The sequence below is a fragment of the Tachypleus tridentatus genome, chromosome 10 (genome assembly GCF_004210375.1).
Source record: "Tachypleus tridentatus isolate NWPU-2018 chromosome 10, ASM421037v1, whole genome shotgun sequence".
Taxonomy (NCBI): domain Eukaryota; kingdom Metazoa; phylum Arthropoda; class Merostomata; order Xiphosura; family Limulidae; genus Tachypleus; species Tachypleus tridentatus.
The window spans coordinates 135,726,034-135,752,468 of NC_134834.1; the positions used below are offsets into that span (position 1 = coordinate 135,726,034).

The 26,435-nt window shown below is 32.0% G+C and overlaps 1 protein-coding gene across 2 annotated transcripts in view; it reads right to left on the reverse strand.

Moving 5' to 3' along the window:
• LOC143230395 (ethanolaminephosphotransferase 1-like) overlaps positions 1-26,435 on the reverse strand; it is a 68,771-nt gene that overhangs the window by 5,986 nt on the left and 36,350 nt on the right. For both annotated transcript variants that reach the window (XM_076463896.1, XM_076463897.1), the window contains 4 exons: positions 20,015-20,063; positions 19,248-19,428; positions 9,248-9,433; positions 6,425-6,552 (listed from right to left, as the gene is read on the reverse strand). In XM_076463896.1, the coding sequence (XP_076320011.1) occupies positions 6,487-6,552; positions 9,248-9,433; positions 19,248-19,428; positions 20,015-20,063 (482 nt within the window). In that variant the 3' untranslated portion in view covers positions 6,425-6,486. The remainder of the gene's footprint in view (positions 1-6,424; positions 6,553-9,247; positions 9,434-19,247; positions 19,429-20,014; positions 20,064-26,435) is intronic.

Genomic DNA, 26,435 nt, shown 5'->3' on the forward strand with positions numbered 1-26,435 from the left:
TCACAGAATTAATATTAATCACCAGAAGTTTTTATAAAATGTAGATAAATTTCTAAAAACAACAGAGAAAAGTTCTATTTATTACTGTTTGCAATATTTTCATCATGCATCTTAAAGCTCTCTGTGTAGTTTGAGTTTTTCAAAGGAAATTTGTTTTGAAATGTTTTATTTAAAGTTTGCTTTCCCTTTGTATTTTAACTTGACATTATAATTTGCACTTGTCCAAAGTTATGTTCTTTTATGTGAATATATCCTCTTGCATCATTATCACTTCACAAAGTTGAAACATAAGGGATCTATTTTCTACTTAGCTGCATAATGAGAATGCTAAAAAGGTTGGGACACACAAATAGGTCACTCTTAATCATTTCATTTTCTTAATATAATTAAAAAAGATTAACTAAAAAAAAACAATAACACTATAAAAATTAGTGACAGGAATGCTTTTGACAACCTTAAGTTTGACATGTAGATACTCAAGTTAGAATTAAAGGTTTGGTATTATATTAGTAGAACTCTGGAGAAGAATGTATTGAAGATAATTATATAATACAAAACCAAATTTATTGATTTACTAAATCACTTTTTGTTAAATGCAACTTTCTACTTGGTAGATTTGTAATTGTAGGTAATTTTAAGTTTACTGTTAAATTTAATTACCTGCCAAAATTTTGTATTACTAATAGTAAAAAACTAAGAATTGTGGGATTGAAGTGACATTGTTTACGTCTAGCAAGTTTGTTATATAAAATTGACTTCATTATCTTGTATGTTACTTTCTAACTTTGACTTGTATAGTTAACGTCCATTTGTTGATAGATAATTAATAATCATATAAATAATTGTCTTTACTTGGCATTTTTATTAAGATGTGTCATGTCAGTGAGCTGTAAAATTGGTAGATATTAAAAATAGTAATAATGATAATATTTAATTCCAAGCTGTCACTGGTAGATAACTGTTTGTGTGTGCCAAATTTAAATTATAAGCCTGAGTATTAACTTGATTATTCATTTTTTCCCCATGATAATAATTTTTTTAGAAATTTTTACATTATATAAATTCAAAGATATTCCTATTAACATAAAGTAACATATGTTTCAAATGCCATGAAAACTTACATAGTTTTAAGATACTGTATTTCAGTTGTCAAAAAACGTAGTACCTTAACAGCACTTAATATTACAGTATTGTTCACAGTCAAGAGTTGTTGTTAGTTCACATCCACAATGTGTATAAAGGGAGAAAATAGTACAAATTTAAAGAAAACTTAGTTTGCAGTCAAAAGACAGAAAGAAACAGACGTTAGCCAAAGAATGAAAAATGTTCAACTTTTATTGGAATTTCTTACAAATACATGTAATAACAGAGAATGTTAGTAGGTTAAAGATATAAGGATAAAATGACAGTTGTTCAAGTTTACAGAAAACCACCTTAACAAGAAGATATATAGTGATTACAGACAGGTATTTTTGAAATAAAATTAGCAAGCACATACTTCTTAAAATAGTTTAACAAACTTTATCAAACTTTGTAAAATATGTCAAGAGTTTGTATAACATTTACACAAAGTCGATCATAAATATAGAAAACAAATTATTGTGGTTTATTAATCACTTGAAAAATACCATCATGTTATACAGTTATAAAATATCTAGTTGATAATAGTTAGTACATCGTAAAATAATTCATAACTAGTATTATGAGTTATTTTGTTCTTCTAACAAAGGAGTGATACACCTTTGAAATTGTTCTCCTCTAATACAACTTCCTTCAACATTTTGCAGTTTAGTGAATTTTCTTGTTTTGTGTGAAAAATATATTGGCATCAATTATGAAAATCAGATATCTTTTTTCACAGTACATTTTTATCTGTAGTAGTTTCTTAATTTTGTTTGAACTGAAAATGATGAAAGGCAAGTTTCAAACAAAATAATTAATGCTCATGCACAAAACAATGAAAGAATAATCATTGTTGTATTATGAAAATAATTAGTCATTCAGCTTACACTTTATTTATATTAAATCTCATACAATTTTGTCATAGTTATAAATGTGTAACTGCTTCCAACAAATGGTAGTTGTTTTATACACCTATAAAAAGTTATCAAAACCAGAGCAAACTGATAAACTACAATCTTCGGTTATGAGACTGAATCAGATGTTTAAAACTGGATCCCATCTGAGTGTTCAAACAGTTAAAAACATCTTAAACCTTTTGTATATGCCAGACACAAAACAGCATTCATTACACTCAAAGACATACAGCAGAACACCTGTAATTATGCTAAGGTCATATGCAATGGATAAATATAAGGAATTACTAATTTATATATATATATACACACATACACACACATAGACGAACCATACAGATAGGGATGTACAGTCAAAGTGCTCATGTCACAACTTTTTATACAGTAACATTCAAAATTTAACCATTTTATTATAAATTTTTGTCATTAAAATTGGAATCAAAGCATAGTTTGTACTTCAAATTCTTATATCTTTTAATGTCAAAAAGAAATATTTAAATAAATTCTCAAACTTCATATTTTTGTGTCTTGTGATGCACCTGTGCTCTGATTCACCACTTTAGGTTTTCTTTCTCCCATGGTTAAGCAATTCTATGCACTTACTAATACATACTCTAGATAGTCCCACACTTAAATGTATTCATACAGCTTATAATATTCCTGCTTTTACTGCTTATATCCATAATTCATTGCTTCTAATTCTTCACACAACATAAATTGAGTGATGTTCAGTACCAAAAGTGGACCCCAAAAGAGTAAAACAAAGACATTGCTTGTAAAACATTGAAAATCAACTCATTCTTTTTGTTAAAGAAAGTGACACTGTTATATAGGACTTGAGATTCAAATCATGATAAGACAATTGAACATTGTAAAAGTTTTCATGTTAATAATTTTACCACTTAGACATTTCAATTTGTACATTTTTGGCATCATGCTCGTATATTATCTTTCTGTTATGAAATATGTACACTTTTCTAAAATGTACACTTTTCTAAAAAGTATACTCAGAACCTCAAACTAGGACAGTTATCAAAACCTACACATTACATACACAGATGGATAGTAACAGAACCACTCTGTCCAAATAATAAAAACAGATTTTGACAGAATATTGAAATTCTGTAACTATGAAAATACCTGGTTAAATCTCTTGATAATAACATCATAATACTGAATTTTAAAGTATAAAAACATTAACTTGCTATATTCAAATGTGAAATAAACATACATATATTTGACTTTTACAGTGAAATTACAAACATTTTATTTAACTATTTCCAGAACTTTCTACATTATGCTATTTGAAAATGAGCATTTTTTTGTTTTTTTATGCACTGAAGACAATAATATATAACTTTTACCAGATTCATTATTTCTGCAAATAAAAAATTAATTTTTCACTTGATTTGTTTATAATAATAATAATCATCTGACCTCAGAAAATACTGAACTTCAGCAATGATAAAACCAGCATAAAAATCATACCTATTTAGCAAACACCAACATATAGTTGTATTTAAACATATGGATTCTACAAGTGTTCATTATCTTTAATCATGTTTATATTTTAGTCACTCGTTTGGTTATTTAAAACGAGAACTTTCATATTACAGAATATAATGTTAAAAGTGAAATTTGATAAGCTGATAAAAATATGATTTATTAAGTTAACTTTGGACAATCACGATTTATTTTGCTGAAAAGGTGTGCCTTTTACCTATATTTACTTTACTGCATATAATACGCTTTAAGCTTTTTACTGATTAAAGATAATATAAAAACAGTAAAAAGTCACAATATTTCCTCACTTTGTATCCTTGTTTTTCATTAGAACTTAGAAATCAAGACCATCTTCAAAACAATTTTACATTATTTTCTCACACACATGGTTTTTCAATCCCCCAATTCAAAACTGTTAGAAATAACTCTTGTTCTTGGGAAAAGCTTAGAATAATAATGAATTACCACACACTTATTAGTAAGGATATTTGCTGGATCTTCTCGTACTATTGATACTACATTAACGAAAGTTTAGTAAATGGTAGAAGTTCCATACAATTATCCTAACATTATTATGTGAATCACTAAACAAATATATAGGCAAATATAATATTTATTTACATACACGACATCTGTCATGTTACAATAATAAATCACAATGTTTTATGGTTATCACAACATTACACTTACACAGCATTTTGGCTAGCAAAACATGGCTTTATACACAAACTTTGTATCAACATGTTTTTCACTGCCACAAAATCGCTTTATTCTCACATATATTGTACCAACATATTTCATGGTTACCATAATAAGACTTTATACTCACATTGTATCAACATTTTTTTTTTCTGGCTACCACAGTATGACTTTATACTCACATACATTGTATCAATATGTTTCCTGGCTACCACAATGCTTTACACTCACATACATTGAACCAACATTCTTTGTCACTACTACATCATCACTTTAAACTTACATACATTGTATCAACATTGAGTTTTCTTACTGATTAAGGATACTTGATTATGATCACACTAATGATTTAATGATTATACCCATTCTGAAAATAATCTTCCTTACTGTAAGAGCTGTAAATAGTAACTAAATTGTATTAAACCAACATGACTTTATACATATATTGTATCAGCATTTTGTAGCTACCACATGACATCACACTCAGACACACTAGATCAATATTTTGCTGATATATTATGTTTCCTCACAACATTAGATTGATATCATATATCACGTTCAAAATAGCATAACATGCATACTCACACACTGTACCCAAATATTCTCTGGCTAGCACATGAATTAACACTTAAATATGATGTTCATTACAAGCTATGAGATATTTGACATTACAATAATCACAAAATTAATTTACGGTAATATATCACTAACCATCAGAAAAAAAAAATTTCAGTGTTGTAGCATTATAACTTCTGGCCACCTCAACACAACTGTTGACAATGACATAATAACAGGCAATCTCAGTTACTATACAGTCACCTAACAGCATAAAAGAAAAGAAATACTAAAAATAAAACTATAGGTGAAACAAAATGGCTTTCCACTACAACTAATATTACTGTTCTGTGTTTTACCAAGTTCTGTTTAATTATTAAAGTTGGACTTTTACCACCGATTTCTATAAACAAAAATACTGCATATATAAATTGGAAAATAAGCTGTATCTCATTAAGAGTGGTATCACTGAAACATGAGATTTAAAATTAAAAAAATAAAACAGCCCATCTACAATTCTAGAAATATATTTTGATGATTTATGCAATTCTTATCAAACTAAATGTATAAAGACACAAACTGTTAATAAGTGATGCAGTTGATACTCTCAAAATTACACTCAATCATTAGAGTATTAATTTTGAATCCTATTTTTACAAGAACTTTATAGTAATCGTATAACACTAAGTCTCTTCTATTTACTATATATACTATTTCAGTATTAACATTTTTGGCATTGATGTCTCAACAAAAACTGAAATCATTTTCAATTTTCTGATGGTAAAAATAATAACTAATGCATAATATAAATTTCAATATATATCAAAGTTAAAGTACCTGTTTTTAATGTTTTTTTTATTTATACAAAAATTTTAGAAAATGTAACTTACACTGAGTAGTTGCTTTTTTACATTACTTCAGTTTTGGAAATTTATTAAAACATTGTTGAACATACGTTATGCACATTTTTACCGTGTTCATTTTTATTTGTTTAACTCGCAGTCAACTACCATGGAAATTCACATAAATAATGTATGTATTAAGCAAGGTTTGAGTTTCTGTTATTCTTCAGAAGTCATAACATACACTGGAAAGTAGTGTACAATTTATAATAAACAGGACCAATCACCAGACAAATCTTGTTATTCCCAGTGTTTTAATGTCTCAGCCTTACTAAGGGATAGTTATACCAATGTATTCTAAAACTGGTCATTAATAATTTTTACCAAGTCAAAGTTTTCATTATTTTGCTTAAAAAATCAGCTGCCTCATGACCAGAGCACTTCTGACATAAATATGTTGAATCATCTTATTAAGCATTTAGGACGTGTTTGAAAATAAATGTTTGGTTAATGTTGCTTACAGTTGTTACTGTTTTAAAAGCTGCAGTTATAACAGCTCTTACACTTTTTAATATATTTTTTAATAATTTTGTGCTAGATCACATGCAGCCACTGTGATAGAGACAAATGAAGTTAACATAATAAAAGCATTAACCAGATATACCTCAGCTGGTTGATTAATAGTTTTCCTTTATAAAACACATAGAACCTGATGGGGTGAAATATGTGGCTAGTATTACATACACACAATCAGGGTTTATACTTAATTATAAAAAAGCTGACACTAACTTTGAACCTGAAGACTGGCCACATAATTTGCTTCTTAACTTTCACACATTGTCTGCTAATTGTCAATCTTGAGAGGCTTTTTTCACGGAAAAACAACTGAGACCAAAATGTTGGCACATTTCTTGTACCTGTGAAAATAATTTTGTATTAATGCTTTCAAGTTACAGTAATTAGAACAGAAGGTACAGAAATATATTCTAGACTAACACCAAAACAAGTAGTTCAATGTTGAATCTGTTATAAATCTACAGGTGAGCAAATTTAATTTACAAATAACTTGCAATTTGAGGTGTAAAAGATAAGCTAACCCTTTTAATTCAGTTATTTTATCCTGCTAATTTAATTATGTAACAAAATTCATTTACTATCTTATAAGCTAGATAAGCAAGATGTTTTACAGGCTTTTTTGTTAATATATAGTAAGGTACAAAGCTATTAAAATGCATAACAACATTAGAATGTTGGCATATGTTGTAAAGTCATACCAAAGCCATCTCACAACTTCTATAAACTAGACTATCCAAAAAAAAAAAAACTTTCAGTTACTTAATGCTCTACACTCAACCTGTTAATATTATGTTGAAAAAAAAAAAAAGGTAAGTTCCACTTCTTCCTATATTCAGAGATGCCAACTATTTCAAATGACTGAGCATAATGATTGTAGACAGAGCCCTTTTATCATTTGTGGCTACTAGGCCTGACCAATGTCTCTAAGCTGTTTATTATTATTATTATAACTATTATTATTTATTACTGCTACAGATTGCTCATTTATGACTGTGTTTTGTGTATTTAATAAATAAATTAAAAAAAATTATTTTGAAATTCTTTTTCATATTCTGAATTCTTACTCATAAATGTCGTTATCTGCATCGTTTTTGTCTCCGCCTCAGCCTTTTGTTGGCAAGATGCTGATTTTGTATGTCTGGAACAATTGTTTATCCCGCCATGCGTCACAGAAAAATCGATGTGATAAACTGTACAAAACGCATGACTGTCACTGACTTTTGATGCAATGACCTGATATTTTGCACTATACTTTTTCCTAAATTTTTGATTCACAGTTTTAGTCCTTTTAGATTTGCCAGAAACAAGACAATCTGGTGAACGAGACCTCTTTTTTTTCCATCTTGTGAACGATTGCATTGGCGTTTCTATGCTGCTTAGAAAAAACGAGAAATACCCATCTACACGAGCGTTGATTGGCTGACAAGCACTGCACTCAAACTATTGGTAGATGTCAGAGATACAAATATTTTTTATTATTTCAAGCACAAACATGATTATCACAAGTAGCCATTTGGACTGTGTCTTTTACTTATTATCAAAATTTACTTGTAAGTCACTAGACATTTTCTTTTCACCCCTTTCAAGCCCAGGGGGAACAATTTATCACTTTATTGTATAGGCCTATATAAAATATAATAATTTGGGAGTTGCAACAAGTCGTAATATTTGTCTGTATGAGCGTATAATCGTAACGTATACACCAAAATCGTAATGATTACGTTCAAACCGTAATGGTTGGCATCTCTGTATATATATAAATATCATGCTCATAAAATCTTTAGTGTAACAGTTTGATATTTGTTCAGTCATTCTGCTATTACATAAAAATATTAACACCAGCACTAGTCTAGAACTCGTATTAATTATCCAACTGTATTCACATTCATTAGACATTGGCTGAGATTCATTTACATTAGCCTAAAAATGCATTTTTAGTGTTCTCTTCTAAATAAACTGTATTAAAATAAAATATAATTTTCTTAAATAATTAACATTTATTTATTGACTAGGTGAGGCGAGCTAATTTAAGAGTCTATATAATTAAAAAAAACAAAACAATCTACACAATAAGCTTAATGAGTTTTCCAAGTAGTGACATGAAATGGTTACAATCATGAATTTTAATGTTAGAGGTAAGTAAACCTGTATACAAGCTTGCTCTTCAACAGTTTCTTTTTTATTAAGAGTTATAAAATTACAGAAAAGTTTACCTTTTAGTACAACATGTACTATTAGTTTGAAAATTTTTAAGATTGTGTGTGATTAAGAATATGGACATGAAGTGCTACATATAATCTGGTTGCTTGTTTTTGTCGGTGATGGGTGGCGACAAGTCGTGTCTTCCATCATTTTTTTTTCTTAAGTTCTTAATAGGGAATCCAAGTTTGTTTATCAGTGTCTTGATATCAGTAATTCAAATCACTTATACAATTTTAGTTTTTTTATGCATATTTCACTCTTAAGCCACACATCTGAAAATTACAAATCTCTTTCTACTTTTAGTCACTTTCAAATTAAGTCAGGTTTATTGTATGTTGATTTCATAAAAACATATTCATAAAACATATGATGTAATCTATAACAAACAATAATTATTTTATTGACATACTTTTAATTTATGAGATTTTAAAATTGGACTGGACACATTATTTTATTTACTACACCTATATTTTTATTTTCTTTGTTGCACATGATGAACATGGTTGAATCAATGGTCCAGGGAAAATTTAACTGAACATACAAAACAAACAACTGTAACTGAAATTAAACATACAAACTTGCCAACTAGTGTAACAAAACTGGGATTAAAATCTTACTTAATGAATTTTAGGTTTATAGTTTTCTGGTGAATTTCTTCTTAGAAATATTTATAATATTTAAGCATCACATTTTGCTTGGATTAGTGTTCTCAAGCAGTCAATACAGTAATAAGTACATAAAATGCAATTTCAATGTATATCTTATTACTTATAGTAAAAAACACAAGACAAATTGAGGCTTCTTTGTTTAATATATTCAAAACAGCATACTTACAACACAAACAGCATAGTATATATGGGCCAGGATACAGAAGATAGTTAGAATCCACACCATAAGATTTTCTCTCTGCGTAAACAATGGAACACCAAACACCAATCCCATTGTTAGTCCTACAGGGTACAACATCCAGTTAAATGCTTCACACTGAGTCATAGACATCTGGCTGATGATGAGACGGCACTATAAAATTATTAAACTCTGAACGAAATGATGGTAAATACAAAAACACACATATCCACTGTAATTCTGAAACAGTTATTTATAAACTTTGTATAATTAAAATTTATGAAACAAATAAGTGTTTGATGCCCAACATATTCCAAAATGTTCAAGCTGCTGTAAATATCACACATGAAAATTAACATCATTACTACCTGGAAATGTATTTCAGGTAGATACTCAATTATTTGCATCACCAGATCTATTGTCTTGTGTACACTGCCATGCAATTTTTTGAGTGTGCCATATGTCTTAAACTCCCACTCCTACAAACGTTACATTGCATACTGCACAAGTCTATGATATATTCACCATTACAAACAGGATGTAACACCATTGAATGAAGTAATCCCTGTAAGCACTGGCACATTCATAGGTCCATTCTTGGAAAAGCAAACTAAATGCACTGGAGTTTGGAAAGAAGGATGGGGCATAGGGGTGAGTCTGTTTAAAATACATTTTCAGGTAGTGAAACTGTTAACTTTAGAAATACTACTCACTTTTCTGCTCCATCAAGAGTCAGGATCATACAGTGAAGGAGTTTGTGAAGATAAATTACAAAGGTGATCTCTTTTCATAAAAAGACATTAAAAAGGGAAAAGCCATGGAGTGTGACATCAATGAGGCAAAGGGTAACCAACTCAAGTAGGAAATATCCCTTGCCAACAGAGGTGATAAAGTTATTGTCAGAACAATCTGTACTGAGTTCTAACATATCACCCAGTTTCATGGAATGAAAGACTGTTCAACTGTTCATTATTGCACAGACAGACAGCTGAGTACAAGTGTGTACTGTGCCTAGGGCTATATGTCAGATCATTTCATATGGAAGAAACACTCAAGTAGATAAGAAAATCAGGTGTAGAGAATAGCATTTCAAACTTGTGTTCCAAGCTAACTACAAGATTCATCTAGCTGAATCTAATAATAGGGAATGGTTTACTTCATAATGTAGTGGGATGTCCTGTACTACATTACAAGCTAATGTCCCAGCTGCACTTACAAAACAGTGTGTGCAACCATTCAGTCTTATACCAGTGGGATTGCAACACCTGATGAGAAATTCTCTATGTCAACTTCCACTGCAGCTTGGGACTGGGGAAGAATGGTTCTCTTTTATCCCAGTTGTAGAAATGAGGGAGTGGATAAAATCTAGAGAGGTGTGTGAACCATTTTAACCAGTAACAATTATATGAATTAGGTCTTACACTAAGAGACAGTGCAATTAGTTATCACAACTAAAGATAGCAGATGTAAACCAGGTGTGAGAACACGACACAGACCTGGTGCATTTTTCTGTCATGTGTAAAACTGCCAGGAAAAAATATTACATAAAGACTACACCAAAGCAGTCGTGTGTAAAACTTCTTTTCAACAGCTGAAATGAGTTTAACATTTTCTATACTCCCCTGCTAATTGTAAATTTTGGGTAAGCATTTCCAGTGAGGCAACAGACAACCATTCAGTGGGTTCCATCATCTCTGTAATTATATATAATTATGTAGGTTGAATAAGGTGGATTGGTTACAAAAATAGTGAAAAATTAATAACTTATCACAAGAGTCACTTATATGGAGTGTGCTGGCCTAAGTATTCTTCTACAGTAGACGTCTGTAACCTGTTGGTGATACATTTGGCAATAAACAGCACATACTCCACTTGTTTTTGAAATAATACATGTATTCAAAAACATATGTAAAAAAATTATTTACTCTACAGAGAACACAGTTTTATCTTAAAGACTACACAATTTTCTTCTTCTTGTCAAAAGTCCACTTAGACTAATTCAATTGCTTTAGAATTCAATTGATAAGCCAAACAATTTTTTATATATATATTGCAATAGTATCCATGTATAATTCACTTACATTGTCATCTGAATTACCAGACATATCCTGAACTTCCAACAATGTTGGCTCCTTTGTCAAAGTCCACAAAAGCAGGTTCAATTAGTTTAGAACACACTCTGACAAAACAAATTATTCTCCTATTTCTTTCAAACTGTTAATTTCACTCTAACTTATCAACTGTTAGGCCATTTTCTCCAACAACGGTAAACTTTACATTTTTTATGGCTGAACTTTTACACTGTTTCTGTTCGTCTGGTAGCAGCTATTTAGGGCCTTACAGAAATCGCAATAGCCTTAACATTAATAGATTATGTACAAAACAATGTTCAATAGCTTCAACATCAATGACATACAAACATAAAATAATTACTAATACTACATTAAATATATCTAACAAATTGACAGGCCAGAAATAACTGAAAAGGACATGTTTGAGTACATCTAAAAGGAACAAGAAACTTCAGAGAAGAAAGAGGCATCCCAAAACACTCGTGCAAGAAACAAAAGAAATATGAAAGCCCTGGTATCCAAAGCAAAATATCACAAAAATACAGAAGCAAGCCAAGTCTGCTCCATATACAAAGTGAGAGAGACCTTTAAGTGAAGAAAATACATGGTATGGGTTGATATTAAAATGGAGAGAAGAACTGGCTACCCCAATGAACATGACTCTTAAAAGAAGAGGGAAGTAACAAAAGGTTGGTTGGTTGTTTAGCAATTATTGGCATAAAGCAACTAGGTTACCTGCACAAACAACTAGTAAAAAATTTAAAATAAAGTGTAATTATTAACTTTGAAAAAGGTAATCATATTAAAATAAAACAAAGTTAATTTTTGAATTAAAAACTTAATAGGATTGAAAAGATTAACTGTCCTTAAAATTTAAAAACACAACTGACACTGTCCAATGTTAGGGGTGTATCCATAGTAAAAATAAGTCTAAAATGGTGCCATTCGCTTATGGTTATAATAACATAACTGCATAGCAGTAAAATATGTGCTGTTGTGACTTGAGTGTTACACAGACTGTACATTGGAACATCAGTCCCAGATAAAAGAAAACTGATGAGCTAAGAACCTGTGTACAATGTGCAGGCTAGCCAGGACAACTTCTCCTTTCCAATCCTTACTGAAGCAAGACAGCCAAAGAGCAACAGAATGTTTGATCTAGAAAAACTTATATTATTCACTCCAAGTTGACTGATAACTGGTGTGGAGCCAAGCACTAAATACAGGACTGTAGTCCATGTATGGGGCAGGCATGTTCAGGATAGCACTAGAACAAATGGACTTAGTTGCAGTGTCAGCAAGCTCATTTCCTTAAATATTGACATGGCCTGGTATCTAGAAGAAGTGGACAGAAATGAATGATAGAGACAAATGGGGAGGTCAGTTCTGAATATCAATGAGATTAAGATGTGAACTAATGTGAAGTGATTCCAAGGCCAGAAGAGAGCTAAGAGAATCAGTATAAATAGCTTCTATGTGATCTAGAGCGAGAGAAATGGAATACAATTTGACAGTGAACACAGAAGCTGTAGAGGGGACCCTGCATGCAACCACAACAAACCACAGCAGAGCCCACACAGTCACCTGATTTCAAACCATATGTATAAACTGGAATAGAAGGATAATTCAAAAGATGTTTAGCAAATAGAAAATGGCTAATCGGGAGCATCAGCATTCTTCAGATGACTCAAAGAAACATCACATTTGGAAAGACAGTAACATCATCCTAGAGAAGACCCAATTCAACCAAATGCACCTCAATATGAAGGTGAAAAGGAACAATGGCAGACTGTCTATTCGGAAAAAGCACAGCCCACTGATGAAAGAAAACACAACCCCAGGTGGAATGCTGTGGTAAGGACTGAAATTTTGAAGTGTACAGTAAAAACAGTTGCAAACAGTGAAGGTGTAGCAGAGGTTCATGAGACTTGGTTACAAACTCTGGACTGGAGAAGTGCAGAAAGCCCCTCTCAGGGTCCAACATCTTCAAGGCCAAGGTCTTGGCAGATCCATAGACCAGAAATCTATAGTCCAATTTTGATTGAATCAGGGCATAATAGATCTTTAGCACATAACATTGATCTGCTCTCCATGAGGTGGAAGAAAGGACAGAGAGGATGGTCAGTGTCCTTGTATACTTGGCACATAGCTCCTTTGTGCGTGGAATGAAAGTAAGCTTATGGTCAAATAAAAGCCCCAAGAACATTATCTCAGGGACCACAGGAAGCACAACTTCACCGAAATAGAGTTTGGGACTGAGGTGAATACCCCGTTGGTGGCAGAAGTGCACGCAAATAGTTTTAGAGAAAGAGAAAGTAAAACCATTTGATGTGGTCCACATCAGTAAATAGTCGATGGCAGTCTGTAGCTGCCACTCAATGAACCTCATGCTCAACGACTGATATTAGATGTGAAAGTCATTGACATAAAATCCATTTGCAACTGTACAAAGGAGTTGTCCAATAATTACATTAATTTTTATAGTGAATGGTGTGATATTCAAGACACAGCCCTGAGGTACTCAAGTACCTGTGGGAAAGAACGGGAAAGTGTCAAACCCACACGAACTTGGAATTGCCTGCCCATTAAAAATGTTTAATAAAAATGGGCAAATAGCCACACAACCCACATGAATAGAGGTCTCACAAAATGCCATACCTCTATGCAGTATCGTCAGCCTTCTCAAGGTCAAAGAATACTAACACAAGATGATGTTGCTGAAGAAAGGCTTCCCTGATTGATGTTTCAAGTTTAATCAGGTGGTCCACAGTGGAATACTGTTGTCAGAGCCCAAACTGGGTGAGAGAGAGGAGGTTGTTTGATTTGAGGAACCAAACATGATGAACATTAACGATCCAACAATCTTACAGAGACAGGTCATCAAAGCCACTGGACAGTAAATTTCAAGAAATATTCTGGACACTATTCTTGACAGTAAGTTTGAAGAAATATTCGGATACTTCAAACTTACTGTCCAGAATAGTGTCCAGGGAGGAAAGTAGTATGGTGCCAAGAATCATGACAAACATTCTCCTGCCAAATCCAGTTAAAAACAACCAGAAGAATAGCAAGAGAGGCAGGAGAGAGATGGCACAGTGTCTCATAGTGAATATCATCAGGTCTGACCGATGTACTGCCAGACTGATGAAGAGCAAGCTTGAGTTCCACCAGTGTATAGAGGTAATTACAGTCATAAAGATGATCAGCCCAAAAGGAAAGAGGTGATTGGTGTGCCTGAGTCTTGATGGCTAAGAGGGTAGAGGATGAAGCAGAAGTGCTAGATGCAAGAAAAATACCAAGAGTATTGGTGATGCTCTGAGCATCGGCAACTTCTTGGCAATTGAAGGGCAATATCAAAAATGATGCAGAAGTATACTGCATGAATTGGAACTGGTGGTAAAAGAGATGCTAGTTGTGAACTTAATTTAAGATTCAATCTGGCTTTGACATTTTACCTAACGAGCACGTGCACAGGCCCTCTGAAAATTGATGCAGTTTCAAAGCACATTATCAAAAGGTATTCCAGGCCTGTACTTGAGCCTTCTGTACCATGTGGTAGGCATAATTCCACCATGGATGAGGATACCATGGAAAATGTATCAAGATTTTAGGAATAGATTGAGCAACTGCTTGGACATTACAGTCAGTTACTATTGCCACACAGTTGTCTATTGTTGGCTTACAGACAACAACAGCAGGCTCAATTTCCAAAAAAGCAGTGAAAGAGGGCCAATTGGCCTCATCCAGCTCATCCATTCGACCGAGAAACACAGGTCAGGTGGTACTGACCACTGCCAGTCTTTCTCAAAATGGCAGGAAAATGACCACTGCCCCATAGGTTACTGTCGATCCTCCAAGAAAAGTAAGAGAAAAGTGAAGCAGACAGAGAGATCAATATCAGTAAAAGACTGACTAGATGCACAAAAATAACTATAGGGACCAGTACTGAAGTAAGAACATTTGTAATCTGAAAGCACATGCCACCCATCCATACACTCATCTATCACACAACCTGTCACTTATGTACAGAGGAAAATGTACAGGTTTCAGAAATGTTTTCTGTAAGGAGAAACATGCAGGATGGTAAGAATTAATCAGTTTTGATTGCATCCAAATTAGAATACAAACCTTGACAGTTTCACTGTATCAAAGTGCCCATTTTTACTTATGTGGAGAACCCTTCTGTTTTAAACCACATCATTTCTCTTTATTAAAATGTCTATTGACCTCCAAGGATCCTGCCCTGAGTCAATTGGACAGGTTTCTGTCATTAGATGAAGATTCCAGTGACTGAGAGCATGAATGAAAAATCGTTCTGCATCTTGAGGCCAAAGAAATGCCAGAATCTGGAGCCAAAGGAAGTAGATCTTGGGAGCTACTGGAAGAAATGGTGGAGTAGAAATAGGTGCTGATGTTGTCTCATCAACTGTCTTAACCACAGAAGGCAAAAGATTCTTCACATGATTCAAAAACAATTTTGATGGAAACACGGAGAGATCTGTCTGCACTCCCATTGTAGCAGTGAAACAGAGTGCAGCAGTGTACGTCTGAAATGGAGTGGTGACAGTAACTTTTAAGCCTTGAGATAAAAATTGTTGTGAACCATTTTCAAATGCTGTACCTCTTTTTCCTCCACACACACAGGGCAAGAACAAAAGTAAGAGTGGTGAGAGCCATTACAATTAATACATTGAGAGACCACTTTGCACTTGTAAGAATCACGGTCCTTGCCACCTCAATGAGCACACGTCATGAAACCATGATGTGATGTCTTTGAATGGCTGAATCGCTGACACTGAAAACATCCAAGGGGGTTTGGAATATATAGCCATACCTTGCAATTTAAATAACCTGTCTTGAAGGTGGGAGGTGGACATGTTGATGTAAATATCAAAATTAGAACATTAGTCAGCAGCATAATTCCATCTTTGTGAGTGGAGATATGCCTCACTACAGAAACTCCTTAGGTGGAGAAACCAGTGAGGACCCCTGACTCAGGGATGTTCTTCAAATTCCTTTCAAGAGAAATTCAAAGTAGCATGGGGAGTAACCTCAATGGGTATATCTCCCAATGGCCTTTAAATGCAAGAGGAGTTCACTGTGTTTTGGAGTGGATGTTTCCATCAAGATGTCCCCAGAACGTAGTTTTTGACTGACTTATAAGAGCCAGTAAGCCCCTTTAGTCCCTTCTGAATAAAAAAGGGCAAATCTGTCCTAATGATTTGTCTGATAAAGATTGTAATATCAGAAAATGAGGTACTGGTGTTGAAGTTAAAGGCTGCTTTTCATAATCTTCAAGATATGGTCATTTACCTATGATCTATTTTTTTTACTGTTTTATTTTTATTTTGAGTGGGGGGATCCATAATAAAGAAAGAATATTCCAGTTCCCACTGACCTCACCAAACATGGAGCCCTATGAGGGTGCACACTATGATAAAAACAATCATAGGACCAAGGCACCTTCAGTTCATAGACCCTACCAGCTGTACAAGTTAAACCAAAAGTTAGATAAATTAAAGAAATAAAAATATATATAAAAATGTAAATATTTATGTGTGTATAATGTATACTTGCTGTTTATGTGTGTTAATACACTGTAGTTAAATATCGACCTTTATATTTATGTGAATGTGAGTACACAAAATAATGCGTATATACAAAAATATATTGTACAACTTAAAGATGTAAAAGTGTTTATAATCAAATGTGTATTTCATATTTCTTATGCTTATTATTTGGCCCTCTGAGATTAACGTTTAAGAAAAATTTTTACAAACCCATAGTTTTCATAGGCCCTAGGCACTGTGCCTAATAAATAATCCAGCCTTGACTACAATGCCAAACAAGGGCACTGCAGCAATGCCAGGGTTTTTAAGCAGTATACCTATATACCAGCATCAGACTTAATGTCCACAACACCTGTTGAGATCTTCCAACACTGGAACTCAGTTAACCCTAACCCAAGTAGACTCACCAACTGACCCTGAGGAGGACCACCCAAAGGCTGCCTGTCTACAGGAATTCAAGGCCAAAATGGTATGTTAGGGTTGGTCCCCTCAACCACCAGGATCCTCTCCTTCACAGGTCGCCAAGCACGAAAAACATGTTGGTGGATGTTTAGATCCCAGGCTAGGTGAAATAAAAGTACAAAACAAAAAAAACATGCTAAAAGGGTGCAAGAACTTCATTACTGTTTGTATTGGGAAATGAGGCCTATGTTTATTTACCTGCACAGCAACAAGTGCATACTAACAATAAATTGATATCAACAACGTGATAGTATTGCCTGAAATAATTGCCTTTCCTCCTATCCGAGTCTAAATGTGTGTATTGATTAACTAAATTAAGAGAAAGAAGAAAAACAAAATGACACAAAATCAGTAACAGGCTGTGCAACTGCAGTGCTTCATACCCAAAAAAAATCATGAAGTGCTGAATCTCCCATTAAAATCCTAGAAACAAAGTTTGATTTCAATTTCGAAGAACAATAGAATAGTTCTGAACTTTCAGAGTTCAAAACTGTTCTAGATTTGAGATTTATTTAGCATATCCTTAAGCACAAATAAAATGTAAGAAAATACAAGGTGCCACAATGAAGTTTTTAGCCACCATGGCAACCTAACACTCAGGATTTGTTGAAGCCTTGCCTAAAAAGTAGTGGAATAATAGGCCTCAAAAATGTAATCCTTGAGGAAATAACGACTGAAACCAATAAATAAGATTGGGACCATAACCAACTCAAAGGGAACGACTGAGAACAAAATCTCTGACCAATGTGGATGAGCCAATGAAAACAAAAGGCAAGCAAATTAGGATGTTAAGAAAGTGCTGAGATCAAGAATCAGCTATCAACCACTGAAGAGTGAAAAACTGCCCATTGGAAACTGAAAAAAAAACAACCAAAGTTGGGTCAAGCAGGACAAACTGTTATTTGACCACCATGTTCCAATCTTTGTAGTAGGAACAATAAAAATATAGGACAAGAATAACAGAGTGGGACTGAGAAATTGTTCCGTGACATTTGAAACAGATGAAGTGAAGAGTTGATATATGGCACAATACCTAAGAAAGTGCCTGAAAAGCTCATAATGTTGTAGCAAAGGGAGTCCACCACCAAAGTGAGAAAGTTGAACTCCTACAGAACTGCAGCCTAAGAATGACTCCAGAAATAAATCACATTAAAGGCCTGTGATGGCCAGCCCACAAAGAGGGAGAACTGCAGACAGAAACAAAAGAATAAAGAACTGAAGATGGTGTGACACAACCAGATTATATATATAATATTAAAAACCCCTGAAAAACAGCAGTTCACATGGGAATTACTGCCCATGAAGAATGCATCATTTCCTATTGGTGGAGATCTAGTCTACTGATTACATCATAAACTGGCATAATACTGCCTTGTATGTAGATGTGAAAGATTTCTTTTCATTCATGTGTCATGCATAGAAAGTCATATGGTAGTGTTCTTTTGGTGATGCAAAGAAGTGATTATTGTTTCTGAAGCAGAATTATATTACTTATTCACAGAAGAATGGAGAAATATTTTATATAAACCACATACAACCAAAGCTAATTTGACAAAGTATATGGCTTGTTAAAAATGACACAGAAAAACACCTAATTTATCTGACACAAGCATCCAGCTAGTTAATGCAACTATGAAAAAACACATTTTATACAAGTCACTGTCAAGAAGGTAAAGAAATATAAAAATTGTGCCAGTTTACAATTTCTCCTACATAAATATCTAAGACACCATAAAATAATGGAATTGAGTAAATGATCAAGAATCACTTTAATATTACTATGTTAATAACAGCATACAAACTATTCATATGTGGAACATCCACAAAATGTATCTCATCTTAAACTAAAACTGAGTAAATAAATTATACTTGAACAGTACTTACACAAATGTTGGAAAATACCGTACCGACCATCCAGTAAAAGATTCGTGGATCTTTGTTAATGATGTCACTTGGAGAAAAAACTGCCCACAGAGTTGTCATAATTAAGAAAGTGACAACAGGAAAGAGGGGACGCATACCTTCATAAAATGTTTTCTGTTTAAGTGTGTTAGCTTTATAGCCTCTGAGAAAAAACAGAAACGTGGTATAAACATAAAACTGGAGTACATCTCATTGCCATAAGGCTAATTATAAGATCTAAAAGGAAATAAAAATTTAAATATTTTAAGTAGTTATTATTATTAAAGAGTAACTCAGATTTTTTTTTACTCTCTTTAAATAACATGTCTTATTCATTTTATTTTATTAAAAAATGTTAGTGCATTAAAACAATGAATGTTCAACAAAGTTGTATAAAGTTCAATAAAGGTGTTAGGATAATCTTGCACTTAAACAGTGGTTTGGACAATTTTAAATACAATTCACATTCTGTAGGCATTCTTACTTTGAAAAATTAAGCTCTTCTAAACATGATAGTTATTTGTTAAATATGATACTACTAGTAAATAAGTTGATTTAATTGTTAAATATTTTAATATTTGTAACAATGGTGATTAATATCATACACTGTATGATCTTTTAAAGGTGAAAAGTTACCAAATATGGTAACTGTAAAAATAATTCTAATAAATACAGGTCTTGAAAGTCAAACACTGCTTGTAAATATGATACTTGTAAAAATAATACTGCCTTGAAAATATGATACTTACTTGTAGATATTGTATAAACTCACTGGAAGAGACATTCCAAAGCTTCCAACTAGAAATAAAAAAAGTACAAATTTAGATAAAACCATACATTTCTTTCTACTAACAAGCAGCTTCACATCTTGTCCACTCTTTCAAACTTTTACAATGTAATTATAGTATGGTTTAAATTGACTCTCATAACTGCTTTGATAAAGAAACTTTTAATCTTTAAAGTCATAAAACAACTACTGGCTCATAGGTAGCAATTAACAAAAATATGAATGAAACTTCCAGTAAAATACCAAACAGATCACTGTGTCCATATATACCATACAGACATCTACACTTAACATCCATTATCATAACTCTACACTGTTTTTATACTGCCTATATTGATATCTGAATCAATTTTACTCTACACTTACCATAAAATATATCATTAATAATTGTACACCATATCAATACTTATCAAAAAGACATTTGCATCAAAAAATATACATATAAAAAACAAAAAATGAAATAAGGCACTATGACATGGATGCAAGTATAATAAATTTTCCTCCTCAGGTTGGTATTTCATACCCCATTACACTAGTAAAGTACTAATTTAACTTAATTATTAGTACAGCAGAAAAATTATCTAAACTAACAAGTATAGCTCCCAACCACCATCGAGTCCACTGTAATTACTAATTTTCACATTTTACACAAACTTTTAAATGTAATAAAGTGTTCACCCACATAAAAGTAGTGTCAAGATCCTTAAATAACCTTATTAAAAACTAAAAATACTTATCAGAAACTTTCAGCAAAATCTCCTTAATTTTTACTTCTTTATATTTATTTAACAGATTATGTTTATCACAGAATATTTTGATAATTTTATTTAGTTTCTTTACTAAATCCATTTAATATTAATTATTACATGAATATTTCAACATTAATAATTAAATATTTTACCAAATCTGAATGATTGTGATGCTATAATACTTGTAACAGAAGAGTTATGGCACATTACTGTTAAAAGAGGGTAAGCCGTGCATTGTAAAATAAAAAAATATTTTCTTTTATCAAAAAATACTTGGACAAGATCCAGACACCAATATCAAACTAGCCAGCAACTATGGAAAATCATTTAAGAGTTAAGAACTGAGTGCATAAACACACAATATCTAAACTTCTCCTGCCTTTTGCTGTCTATGGTCATTTCTGAGAAAGCAGATACCCTTAATATTTAAATATAACTTCAAAATAGAAATAAAATCACCCCAAAAAAAATTCTACAATTTAAAACTCCCAATCTCCACACTTTCTTTTCTTTTATGCTACGAGATGTACATAAAGGTAGAAATAGATTACCCTATATTTCTACATGACTGTTAACCTCCACTCATTTATTTACAAAATTATGTTAAACAGAAAAAAAACTCTTATTTAATAGTTCTTAAACTACCATTTTCTTTCCTTTCTCTTGAAAATTTGTTCAAGTATTAAATGAGACTAGTCAAGCCGTCTCAAAGTTGGTCTTTCAGACCCATTATACTGAACAAATACCTAAATATTTTAGTTATTTATAAGCCAAGGGTAATATTGAGTAACTAACAACCTTTAAGTTCTCCATAAGGTAATTTCTGTAATTGAGAATTTAGTTTTTAAAGTATTATCAAATTTATTATTAAAAAAATATAAACAATTTTAATATCCTAGTTCTTATAACCATTACTTTTCAATTTATGACTAACTAAATATTCATAAAATAATTACTACTACTACAAGGTTTTAAAAATCTTTTTAATTGAAAATTAACAACACAACACTATTAGAAGTAGGTAGAACAAGGACAGGAAAATAAAATTCATTTTCTTATCCATAATAGTTAACTGTACTCTGCCTTTCACAAAAAATAATGTCTAAGTAATGTGCATAAATATCACTACTATTACTTATTTGTTTTAAAAGTTCCTTTCATATATTATGCTCTGAATTAAAATTCAAGTTGTTGATGGACATTATTTCTACTTTAAGGTTGTATCTAAATATTAAGGATAATCTCTCTCCCATAACTAGCTACAGATGGTGAAAGGCAGCAGGAGTTGAGATTTTGGGGGTTTAAGCATTCAACTCCTAACCCTTAACTTATTCCCCATAGTTGTTGGCCAGTTTGACATCAGCATCTGGATCTTGTCCAATAAATGTGATACCCATATGCATTTGAGTGTCATGGCTACAGATATTATCCATTATGACTTAGTGATAAAAACAAAGACTCGTAATTGAAAAATAATTGTTGAATTTTTAGTTTTATTGTATTATTTAACTTTGTATGTGTACATACATATACTACTCAGAAATTTTCATTTCCCAAACAATTATTTGTAATTTATTTTTTAAATAATGAATTTCTTATTGAAGTTCCAGCAACTAACATCAAAATGAAATGGAGGAAGTAAATAATGCAACTGTTAGAAACCCATTTAGAAGTGGTATCATATTCACGAGTACTTTATACTTCAAACTACAAGACACAAGCATAATTATAACTGAGTGGTTTATACTATTTTTACTAGGGTGATCATTGTTTTTAGTTGCATTTTTTGACAACTGTAATAAAAATAACAGTTTCGTTAACAATCATTATGCACAAGTTACTGAATTACTACTCTCTCTCTCTCTCTCTGCTACTATTCTTAATCACCTTCTCAATTGGTTTCATTATTACTTGTTTCTTTCCAACTTTCATTGGCTTTAGCCCCACTATCACAACTGGCACATGTTGCTCTTCATTCCGAACCGACTTTGTTGTCCTTTCTTTGTTGCCATTGTCCAGGTCCTCATCTAAAGAATCATAGTGCACCACTACAATTTTAGTTATGTCTATTACAAAACACTTTCATTTATTCATTTCCAAATACTTGCATTCATAAGCAGCTGCAGAAAGTGCAAAGTCTAATCATTGCACATCAACATTAACTGCTGCACTCTATAAACTCTTTCTGTTATCATGAAGATGTAGTAATGCCATCCGACATTCATAAAGCTTTATGTTCCATTACTTATGTACAGCTATGTATTCAACCAAATCACATGAGACTATCACTGAATCCATATTGGGGATATGTTCACCTGCCTTCATAATCATTGTCGTATTCATGCTTCAATCTGGTCATCTTCCTCCAAATTGTGGCCTCTGTACTTTGGGTCCAATAAGTAGGCTACTAATTAGACAGGATAAAAACAAATGTCTGGGTGGCTAGCTATTGTCATCGTGAAGCAGAGTTCTTGAGCTTAGCAAAAAACGTAACTGCACGAGATGTCCTCATAATGCTGTCTCATCTTCTTCTAGATAAGCATCACTTCAACAATGCCTCCTTCACACTTTATATCAAATTGGTTCCAAAAGCCTTAACACTTTGCCTGCTAACACCAACAAACTGGATCATCATGTTTGTGAAAATGTTGACAGAAACAAGGATCTGACCATGAGCCTATTATAGATGCTTACAAATAACATTCCTTGGTTTTAAACTGTATTTTCAAAGCACTTAGGAACTAATCCCCAGTGAATGTCCACAGATAAAAAAGTAGTCTTGAATACGTTTAAGTACTTGTTTATTCCAGTAAAATTTTATAATCTGCTTGATTCTTTCTATAAGTCCACAAATGTCCTTAGAGTAGTTCCATGGCACAAGCTAAATAACAAACTGAGAATATTTCTCTTTAATTAGTTCCTATGGAGTCCTCATATTATTTGTACAATTTATGACAAAAGCATGGATCTTCTCTACTCCTTGATTTAAGCCACTTATTTGCCAGTGTAATATTTAGTTTTATACTCAGTAATGACCTTAAGTCAAATTATTTTGAAGACTGTAAACATCAAATTAACTTAAAAATTTCTCACCACCAACCACCCAACACCAGTGTCAATGAATCTCTTTCAGCTGTTTTCCTTGAAAAAAATTTCACACATATTTTCTACTCCTAAATCCAGCAGAGAATTTCAGAGGCCAAACTTTGAAGGAAATACAAAAGTAGATCTTATATGATAGAACTTTCTTCCAAAATTTATTTTCAGTTTAATAAAGTAGTTGCAACTTGAGTACACAGCTGTTGTAATATGTCTTTGAATTTTCTTCTATCCACACATCATGGAAGTTTGCATTACATTTGACAGTAAGGATAATCATGTGATTGGATGTCACAGTAAAGCCAAAACTGCATAAAATGATTGGATAGAAACACTACTTTTCCTCTAAAGTTCCTTCATCTTTTCTTGCTGCTAACAGAAAGAAAAAAAAGAGAAAGAATATAAACCGTGATTCAGTTGTCAACAGTTAATTAACTTAAAAGTTTCCAAAAATACAGGTATACATTACAAAAGAATATCATATTATCATGTTATTTTTATTTACTACATCAATAAGAAAACATCACTTTATACTAATGAAATGATCTAAATGCACACTCAAAAATAAATCTATCTTAACCCTCTTTTGGACCAGAGAAGTACTACCACATAATCTCTCTTGTTCTTGATGACGAGAAATCCACTTAATGTAAAAATGTATCTCAGAATGGATGGTATGGGTATTAACACTTTTACTAATAAAGAAGAGAACTACATTTTGACCTTCCTAGGTCATCTTCAGGTTAACAAAGAAAAAGTTGCAACTGACAATCCTGTACCCTTTTGTACTCTTGTCCCTAAGATGTTTCCAGCAATGGTCAGTTCCAAACTCTCTCTTTGTTAACCTGAAAACAACCTAGGAAAGTTGAAATGTTCTCTGCTTTATTAGTAAAAGTGTTAATACCAATACCAGCCATTCTGAGATACAGTATCTCTTATTGATTATTATCTTGTACTTTTGCCAATTTTTAAATTTACCATTGTATGTTTTAGTACAAGACATTGTTTTGAAAAAAACATTAAAAATGAGTCATTTTTTCTTAGAATTTTAATTAGTCTTAATCAGAAAGTTTCATTTTATATATTCACCCAGTTTAACTTAATATTTAATACTGTATTTTCTTGGAGACTATTTTTCTTTATTGCAGCTATAAATCATGAAAACACTGCAGACATTAACATTCACCATCAATAACATTGGATCTCACCTTTTAAATTGGTGTTGGTATTTTTTTGTATGATTATATAATTTTATTAATAATATGCTTGATCAAAACCAACTATTATCTAATGAATAATCTCTTTACAACAAACAAAAATTATTTTTGTTAGTCATCTGAGTAATTCTCTGTTTGCAAGCAAGATTCTTCAAAGATTCAAATTCTTCAAAATTTTGAACATTTTTATATTTTTCTGTCCAAATTTCACTAAATAAATATTGCAAAATGACAAATATTAATTCTCAAAATATTTTTGAAATAAAATCTGATGAAATATTTATTGTTATAATTATTATTTGTACTTAAATTTTGCAATCTGATATGCACTTGTATGTTCAACACTTAAAAGGTGCTTACCAGTCACATGAGAGGAATAACATCTACCCATTCATCTCCATTGTGAAAAAAATTCATATTAAACAAAAAAACTAAAGTCATGCTACCCATGAAAAGAATGTGTGCATCTAATATGACTCAAATTCTCAAAAAGGATTAGGAGATATACTGTTCTATGGCTGCCATACTAGCAATAATAAAAAATTACAAAATGTAAGCATTCAAGTTTCATTAAAATAGATGGAATATATTTTCTGTAAATTTGTTATTACACTCATGGGACTTAAAACATTTCAAAATATTCATTGATACAGTGATGTCCTCAAATTTACATAAACTTGACTTGGACTCTTCGAGAACATTTAAGGTTCTACATATCTGTGCTGATCATGCACACACTAAGACAATGAAATAAACAAACTAGACCTACTACTATTAAGGTTATATTTAATGCAAAATTACATAGGAAGGTACCTACCTGAATAATTATGGAAGGTTCCTGTTCTAATGAATTGATGCTTTGCATGTCCAAATGTCCAATACATTTAGTTGTGGGTATTTCTTACATTTTCCCAAATGCTTCCTCCTCTGACTGACACTGTTTGTATCATTGTCCCAAGTGTGGTTAAAAAATGTACACTTGCAAATTATTTTGCATTTGATTTATTTCTTCTTGAAACAATCCCAGATCCATTATTACTTTGGTTTTCAAAATCCTCCATAAAACATACAATAAGTGTCTAGGATTCTAAAGAGAAATTTTAACTGTACAAGTAATTAACAAATAAGTAGCTACACAAGCCAACTAAGTTGTAATGTAAATTGTCTATACTTTTCTAAACCACAAATTACTATCTTTCTCACTGGAATTTTTTAATCAATCCTTATCACATGAGGGGATTACTCATTTTCTAGATCTCTCTTGGCATGTCACTTTCTATGTAATCAGTCACAATTTAAAGTTGACATATTATCCCAC